The sequence below is a fragment of the Vollenhovia emeryi genome, unplaced genomic scaffold (assembly GCF_000949405.1).
Source record: "Vollenhovia emeryi isolate VEMERY1.0 unplaced genomic scaffold, V.emery_V1.0 DF940338.1, whole genome shotgun sequence".
NCBI lineage: Eukaryota > Metazoa > Arthropoda > Insecta > Hymenoptera > Formicidae > Vollenhovia > Vollenhovia emeryi.
In genome coordinates this window covers 672-9883 of record NW_011966028.1, presented here as the reverse complement: position 1 = coordinate 9883, position 9212 = coordinate 672, and the positions used below count along the sequence as shown (strand labels likewise).

The 9212-nt window shown below is 35.6% G+C and overlaps 1 protein-coding gene across 1 annotated transcript; it reads right to left on the bottom strand.

Moving 5' to 3' along the window:
• Positions 1 to 1035: 1035 nt before the first annotated feature.
• LOC105556102 lies at positions 1036 to 8993 on the bottom strand. The gene is made up of 3 exons (XM_012003175.1): positions 6816 to 8993; positions 2066 to 2156; positions 1036 to 1884 (listed from the first exon to the last, which is right to left on the bottom strand). Exons 1-3 carry the CDS (start codon positions 6908 to 6910, stop codon positions 1735 to 1737), a joined length of 336 nt encoding a protein of 111 aa, XP_011858565.1. The 5' UTR covers positions 6911 to 8993; the 3' UTR covers positions 1036 to 1734.
• Between the last annotated feature and the right edge of the window lie 219 nt (positions 8994 to 9212).

Genomic DNA, 9212 nt, shown 5'->3' with positions numbered 1-9212 from the left:
GAAGAAGAAGGTAAGGATAGGAATATAAGAAAATAATACAAGTTCATATCCAGAAAAAGGGGGAGAGTGAAAGAGGACAACGGACACAGGAGAAAGAGGGATGGAAGAAGAGGAAAGACTGGACAAGACGAGGAAGGACGAAGGAGCGTGGAGCGGGAGGAGCGGGAAGGAGAAACAGAGGGACACGGAATGAAAGAGGGAGGGGAAAAAGGAAAAATGTAAGGTCGCTAATGGCCAGGCAGGAAACAAGAAAATAAAATGTAAATGTAAAGGTTTTTGGGAACGTTTTTACTGGAAAAAACGCCTTTCCAGCCCCGGAAGGGGAATGAAATAAAGAATTGAATTGAATTGAATTGAAGTAACAAGTAGTTCAACGCTGAAGATGACCCAAAAAAAGGGCTCGAAACGTTCGTAGGTAGAATCCTAAGGTAGAAATAATTTATAGAGATTAAGCTTAATACACGCGTACTAAAGAATTTTAATGTAACAAACTTATATATTTTATTTATTATCCTTTGGAAATTAGACTCTCATTGCCCTTCATCACATGATTATTAATATTGGAGTCCTTATTATTGTTTGATTTATTTTTATGTTATCTTCTTTTAACTTAAATAATATTCTATGCTATATTCAAATAAATATTTTCCTGGCAAATATTTAAAAAAATTATTTTTAAAAATCTATTATAACTTTTTTTAATATAAGACTTTTTTTCAGTGCACGGAATTTTACACACGATTTATTTGTACACAGGAATTTTGGATACATAAAAGTTACACACCATAAAGTTGAACACGGTGCAACTGGACACCGTTCATTTGAAAAGTTGCAGACTATAATATTGGACCCGGCGCAGGTGGACACCGCTCATTTGCACACGTAAAAGTTGCACACGTAAAAGTTGCACACAGCGCAAGTGGACACCGGTAAAAAAGGAATATATTCTCTGCTTTAAAATACATATATTCTCTCACAAATAAATATATTCTCTGCTTTAAAATACACGATCCTGTAAAATTACCATTTTTTAAATCATGAACGGTATCCACTTGAGCCGTGTCTAACTTTTTGGCGTGCAACTTTTACTATGTGCAAATGAGCGATGTCCATTTGTCCCGTGTCCAACTTTTCAGTGTGCAACTTTTATCGTGTGCAAATGAGCGGTGTCCACCTGCTCAGTGTCCAAATTTACAGTGTCCACGTACACCGTGTCCAACATTATGGTCTGAAACTTTAAAAAAAAACGGTGTCCATTTGCGCAGTGTTCAACTTTACGGTGTGCAACTTTTATGTGTCAAAAATTTCTGTGTTCAAATGAACCGTGTGCAATATTCCGTGTCCATTTGCACAGTGTCCATTTGTATTGTGTTTAAGTGAGCCTCTCCCGGATACGAGAACTATAGGTACCGAAGTCCTACTGTATTCTTAGTACATTTAGGATGTATAATACAAAGATGTCCTAAGGAACAAACCCTTTCTTACAATTTTAACTTTGAATCTCAAAATTGTGATAGAGCAATTTGAAAATTGGAATTCAATATCTTTCAATGTTAAAAGGATATGAAAGATAATTACTCTTTGCTGCATTTTAATGAAGCAATGTAAAAAACCTGTGCATTTGTAAAAGTTACATTAAACATTATTTTCTATTTTGCTTAGTAATTATATTTCACCTGAATTAATTTTATATTCTATTATAAAAGTTAAATATTTTCTGTATGTGAATATTTCTTACACAGTAGCAAATACGTGATCGTTATGGTCCATAATTTGTTGCGAAATATTATTTGCCACAAACATGTATGTATATTGAGCAGATAAAAATAGAAAGGGCGGTATTAATTCTTCAACATTATTTCCTGATGATATTCCCTGAAAAATCTGAAATATTGTTTCGTAAACTATATCATTGTTTGTAAGGACATAAAATTTAATTAAAAATTACTAAACAATTTTTATGTATAATATAAAAATTAATATATAAATGCAATATGAAATATTTACATTTTCTTCAAAAACACAAACATTGTAACATGTTACAATGTAACAAATCTGAACTTACCCGAAAAAGATTAAGACTTGAGGCAATCACTGCAGCGGCTATTAGAAAAAAGTAGAATATATCAAATGTAGATATAAAAAGATTTAGGAACCTTTAAAAATAGAAAATATTGTTATTATACAATATATGTGTAATACATAGTAGACACTTAATAAGAAATAAATTAACTAAATTCCAAAAGTGATTTAATAATTAGATTTTAAAGTAAAATTTTCTTAAGGCTTCTGATAATTTGATTACAAAGTCCGCTTTAAACCGTTAACAATGATTTCATTCAAAACGATGGAAACACGAATTTTATTTCATATATCGACATGCCATTTTTTGTTTTAGTGTTTTTATATTTCGAATAATTACCATAATGTTAAAATATGTTGAAGATTTCTATTTTGTTAAAATTTAATTGTATAAAGACAAATGTTTTCAATTTGACAGTTGACAAAAACAACTGTTTTCGCCCTCAATTAGGCACAATTCAATTTGACACATATGAGTTATTGATCGATTACCCATACAGAAAAGAAGTTTTCGGTATATTTTGTAAGTTGTTTTATCAATTATAAATGTTATTTTATTGAAATATGTTCTTATTTTACTGTATGTTGCAAAAGTTTTCATGATGGTTTTTTTTAATGATAATCAATCCAATATAATTGCAATAAGTAGCCAGAAGCCTTAAACTTAGATTTACATATATTCAACTTTTTTTAAATAGAAAATTGTATAACTTATTAAAAAATATGATTTTTTCGTGACTTAGTAAAAAATGTATTTATATTATACTATTTATTTTGACAGTTAAATAGTTTTTATTAATAAAAAATTTATCCAAAATTCAATTTAAAAAATGTTGAGGAGGGGGTAAAGATGGTGAGGAGGAAAGACGTGCAATGAGAAGGTGGAGTGAAAAAGGGAGTGAAAGGAAAGGTTGGAGAGGAGTGAACGGGAGGAAGAGGAGGTGATGGAAGGAGGAGACGGAGAAGTGGCAGTAGAAATGGAGGAGTGAAAAAATAGTGAAGAATAGGAGAGAAACAGAAATGGAAAGGAAGAGGAGTTGGCACAATTTGGCAGTCTGGAGCGAGGAGGGCTGAAGTGGTGGGCGAGAACGGAGGAGATCGAGAAATCGATACAGAGGAGGAAGAGGATTAGTCGGGAGGTTTCGAGAGATCAATGGCAGTAATGGAGGGGAGTAGTGGTAGCGAGAACAAGAAATCGACAGACGGGAACGAATGGGATCGGTTGGAGGGGTCGAGAGATCGAAAGCCGAAGCAAGAGGAGACAGAAGTAAGTGTGCCGGTAAAGGCACGTAAAAAAGTGTAAACCGTAACCGTAATTTTAGATGGAGCAACCCAACTAAAATTCCGTAACTTACGGAATTTTACTTGGGTTGCTCCATCTGTCTGTACGTCTTGAAAACTACGATTACGGACTAAAATTACGGTTACGGTTAACGCTTTTTTACGTGCAAAGGCCTTAAGCTGGAAGACGAAAAGCAAAGGAAAGCGGTGAGAGAGAAAAAGCGGATAAAGCGGATAAGGAGGAGACACAGAAGGAGAAGAGCGGAAGGAAAGGAGGAGAGAGAGTGGATCGAGGCGAAGGAGGGAAGAAGAAGGAGAGGAGTGGTGGGGTGAGAGGGAAGAGACGTGGCAGGAGAGAGAGGAGGAGAGGAGAGGAGGACGCGGGCAGGAGACGAAGAGGAACAGGAGGACGGTGAGCGACGTAACAAAGGGGTAGGTGGAGGACGAGGGAGACGGAGGAAAGAAGGAAAGGGGAGTAGAGGGACGAAGGCAGAGGAGACAGGAGAGTGGAGAAAAAGAGGAAGAGCGGAAACGAGGGGAGAGAGAGGTGATAGTGAAAGAGAAGGAGCAGAGGAAAAGGGAGAGAGAGGTGATAGCAAAGGAGTGGAGAGAGGGGAAGGACGAGGAGAGAGGAGGAAGGGAGACCGACTGGAAGGCGGGAAGAAGGGAATAGAGGAAAGAAAGGAGGAGAAGGAGGGGTGATGAAAAGAGATGGTTGAAGGGAGGAGAGATAAATAGGGGAGAAGGGGGAGAGAATAGGGAGGATAGAAGGAGGAGAAGGATGATATGGAGAGGGGTGGAGTATAAGGATCGGAAGGAGAGAAAGTGGAGAAAGAGAACAAGAGAAGGAAGAGGACGAGAGAAAGGAATAGGAAAGGAATGAAGGAGTGGAAAAAAAGGAGCGGAAGGACAAAAAGTGTAGGGAGACAGGAGCAAAGAGAGGAGCAAAGGAGAGAAGGAAGGTAGAAGAAAGGCGTGAAAGGAGAGGAGGAGAGAGGAGGAGGAAGAGAGAACGAGTGGACGGGGGGATGAGGGAGCAGAATGAGAGGGGTGAGAACCTGGGGAAGGAGGGAACCAGAATGTAATGGTCGCTAAGGGCCAGGCCGCGTGGAAAGGGGAGGAGGTGGATCGAAGGTGTAAAGGGTTCGGGCACACTCCCTACAAAATCGCCACTTTAACCCCTAAGGGGGAAATAAAATGATACATACATACATACAATAAAAAATCTTTCTAAAGTGAGCGTTATACAGGGTTATCGAAAAATATCGGACCCCTAATATTTTCAGTTAAAATGCAAAGAATTTTAGTTACTTTTCCTACCATTCTTTTTGTAAAAATTCTTTTATTTTTATATGAAGATTTATTAATTTATTAATTAAGTATTTTTTATTTACTTCATTATTTTATTTTTTCTTTTCTGAGTCCTTTTATTCCGTCATTTAATCTTCAATAACGTTAACTGAATGTTGAAAGAGTTACCAAGTATTTATTGAACATCTTAAAAAAATATTAAGTAAATAAAAAATGCTTCAGATGAAAGTTGTTCAAATTAATTAGTGAAAAAGATGTTATGATAAAAAATATAGGTTTCCATTTAAAAAATTTGTTCTCACCTCAACTTGACTTTGGAGACGCCGCACAGTGGGAAAAAAGGCACACTTTTTGGACAAAAATCGCTGGACGGTGTAATTTTCAACCGATTTTAATGCTTTTTTTTTATTTACTCGTTATAAATTGCTCTACAATCGTATCGTGCCCTTTTTTAAAATTAGACCTTTGATTCAAAATGGTGGAATCAAAATGGTTATCAGAAATATGGAAATTGTAAGATATTGAATATTATTGTACCAAACTAATTATATGCGGGTTTTAGGGATCCGTAATAATATATCTGTGTCAAAATGGTAATATTTGCCACTGAAAAAGACCTGAAGTGGGTCGAAATGTTTCACGACTCTTTGATATCTTTACAATATCAATACATTCAGATCGCGTTTTCATATTAGTACATATTACCCGATTATATGTAAATTTCACAGTTTAACATAAAATTTATATAGCTGCCAAAATATGAAATTATAATCATAATGTAAAAACAAAAAATATAATAACACTAAAGTCCCCTTTTATTTATTGTCAAGATATCGGACGTGCCAGAATTTATATTTATTTTTTATTATTTTACGGTTGAACGGAAACCTGTTCGTGAGTCGCGCGTTGATAGTGTTAATGCACTAACACTATCGACGCGCCACTCACGGACAGGTTTCCGTTCAACCGTAAGGTATGATTGGTCTGTTTTGAACCTTTTTATCTAAAAAAACTACTGCTCGGAACGAAAAATGGCAAATAACTTTTTAATTTATTTTTTCGACGACTTTCTTGGTATGGTATTTTGATTCGCGAATTTCAAGACACCCTGTATAATAAAAAATATATATTTACTTACAAAAAAATATTAAAATACAAAAAACAAAAATATAAAAGTATAAAAACAAAAATAAAAAACAAAAATAAAGAAAACAAAATAATAAAAAATAAATATAAATTCTGGCACGTCCGATATCTTGACAATAAATAAAAGGGGACTTTAGTGTTATTATATTTTTTGTTTTTACATTATGATTATAATTTCATATTTTGGCAGCTGTATAAATTTTATGTTAAATTGTGAAATTTACATATAATCGGGTAATATGTACTAATATGAAAACGCGATCTGAATATATTGATATTGTAAAGATATCAAAGAGTCGTGAAACATTTCGACCCACTTCAGGTCTTTTTCAGTGGCAAATATTACCATTTTGACACAGATATATTATTACGGATCCCTAAAACCCGCATATAATTAGTTTGGTACAATAATATTCAATCTTACAATTTCCATAATTCTGATAACCATTTTGATTCCACCATTTTGAATCAAAGGTCTAATTTTAAAAAAGGGCACGATACGATTGTAGAGCAATTTATAACGAGTAAATAAAAAAAAGCATTAAAATCAGTTGAAAATTACACCGTTCAGCGATTTTTGTCCAAAAAGTGTGCCTTTTTTCCCACTGTGCGCCGCCCAAGGTTATACGAATATTACTATGTTATGTTCCCTCTGCAACCCTACAACTTTTGTAGGAAACATTTCTTTCCAAAATGCGCATTGTTTACGAAATATTTCACCTGTTACGTTTGAAATTTAACACCCTGTATATTATTTCAAATTCAACCAATCGTACTTATTAATTTAAACATTGATTTGTTTCGACCATTCCAAATATCAAGTTTGTTTGGATACAACAAAATTTGTTAAATCCAAAGAAATCGTTTTCTATGTGTGAACATTTTCTCCAAAATGCATTTTAACTGAAAATATTTGGGGGGTCCGATACTTTTCTATGACCCTGTATATGTAATATCAAAATTTAAGCATATTAAGATATTTGATAGATACTAACTTCAGAGTATTGCGGTGCATATCTATAGCACAAACCATTCCTTTAAAAATAAAATACTCGTTTTCTGTAGTTGTTTGTAAAGTATTAAACGCCATTGCCTGCTGTATTCGATAACTGGAAATAATTAATACTAAAGTTACCTACACTTATTGTAGAACATAAAATTGAGATACAAATAAAGAATAAATACATACTGTTGCGCTGCTACGGTCATGAGTTTACAAGAATGGAACTGTGATCGAGAGGAATCACGTTGCGTTCCCGACTTCCCGAACGACGGCCCTGGCAACGAAGTTGTTGTCTTCTGCCTTGAGCTATAAAATCATGTTGCTATTTCTTGTATCGGACTTGAATGAACGTCTTTGCCTCGTCTCGAAATCTGTCTTATTTTATTTCGTCGCATGTAAGTTTGAGAGTGCAGCGTGTGAGAATTCCGGGTCTCAAAAGATGTTACGTCAGGTCTGCGTCGACTGCATTACTTCCCAGAACTCTCATATGCTGCACTTACACACACGCGGCGAAATAAAGCGAGACAGATTATAGAACGTGACGAAGGACGTTAATTCAAGTCCGATACAAGAGAGAGTATGTCCAAACGATTCCATAGCTCCGGACAAGACAACTTTGTTGCCAGGGTCGTCATTAGGAAACTCTATTCGATTCCTCTCAATCACATTCACGATCGCAATCCGATTCAGCCAGAAATTCAGCCGCAGCAGCGCGGAAGAACAATATATATAAAAAATAATACAAATATTGGTTGTTCGGACAGTAATTTCATTTTTCACACAGAGATGCCGCTAGTCACGTTTACTGATGCCTAAACTCACTTTAAACACAAAATCATTTTATATTTTAACAACAGATATTTCAGACGTGATTTAGTACTTTCTTGTGTTTCGATCTGTCAAGTAGTTTTTTGGCATCGCATCAGAAATGGAGAATAAACCCGGGAAAAAAGTTTAGATATCATTATGTATAATGTTACAGATCACGAGACATGGTACCCAAATAGCACAAGGACGTCCTGAAGACGTCCTCAGAATATCCAGGACGGGACGTCAGGACGTTTGGGGACGTCCCATTTTAGTCCCGGGACCTCCTGAGGACATTCTGTGGAACACCCGATGCGCGCCTCATTATATCCTCACGAGGTCCCGAAGACGTCCTCAGAAAGTTCTTCAGGAAGTCCACAGGACGTACTTCAGAACATTATAAGGACATTTTTGGGATAGCCATAGAATCCCGAGTAACAATTGAATCTAGTGGCTGTCTATAAGTAACGGCCTAGAAAAATTGTGTCGTATCTCGCCACTAAGCAGCAATACTGTCTAGTTACTAGTTGGGAATGTAACGCTCATTTCTGCTAGTAATTAGGCGCGAAAAATTATCTAGCGGCTACCTAAAAACCCACAACTCGTACTTATCTAGCCGGGGCTAGACAGTGAAGAACTTGCAAAACAAAAAAAATTAAAAATAAATTTTTTATTTGTTAAGATATTTTTATTCTCTCTACATCAGTAGAGTAATACCTTCTAATCTCTTATATTATCTTATACTTAAAATATCATATGTGAAAAATATGTTTTACCACTGCTGGATTCGAACCTGGGATCATCAGCTCTTCAGTCTTCCATCTTATGTCCTCGACCACTCATATTCTTGTATAATTAAGATAAAAGTTATATCTTATATAAATGATTTCGTCATAATACATAAATATATGTATATTATATAACGCGAAAACTAATAACTAATAACTAATTTATTACATCTAGTCACATTTGTGCATAACATCGAATATTTCAGAGAAATCCTAAAAATGTCCTATAAAAATGTCCTTAGGACGTCGTCTCTGTATTTATACCGGACATTCTATGGCTTTTCCGAACATGCCTTTATACTACTCTCAATATGTTCTGTGGCTTTACTGAATTCGTCCTTATGTTCTCCTAAATATATCTTAAAGAAAATTAGGATGTCCTTTATAGGATATCCTTAGGATGTCCTTTAACGGATATCCTAAGGATATCCTATAAAGGACATCCTAAGGTCATCCCAAAACATCCTGAGAATATACAATTTTCCTCAAGGCATCCCAGGACGTCCTAGGACATATTCAGGATGATCCTGAGGACGTCATGTGCTATTTGGGTAGTGTCTCGCACCAAGTATAAGCTAGCTAGTAACCGCGCGCGCGAGACCGACCGTGTGTAGTTTACGCGAGTACACGAGGTGATAGATCCACAGTTTTTCGGATCTCAACAACGGCAGATCCGACGAACTTCTAAGTGCCCTCAATCGATAGCGTAAGTACGATTTGTATAATAAAAGTGTTTATATTTTTTGCCTACGTGCTCTAACAAGGGAACGGTCAGAAGTGTCCCTCACCGATTT

What these genes read in the sequence shown, in the direction of transcription:
- LOC105556102 (XM_012003175.1), bottom strand. Translation starts at nt 6,910, where the DNA reads ATGGCGTTTAATACTTTACAAACAACTACAGAAAACGAGTATTTTATT. An exon ending in ATGCACCGCAATACTCTGAA is followed by an intron (nt 2,157 to 6,815) that starts GTTAGTATCTAT and finishes CTATTTTTAAAG; the next exon opens with GTTCCTAAATCTTTTTATAT. An exon ending in CAAGTCTTAATCTTTTTCGG is followed by an intron (nt 1,885 to 2,065) that starts GTAAGTTCAGAT and finishes ACAATATTTCAG; the next exon opens with ATTTTTCAGGGAATATCATC.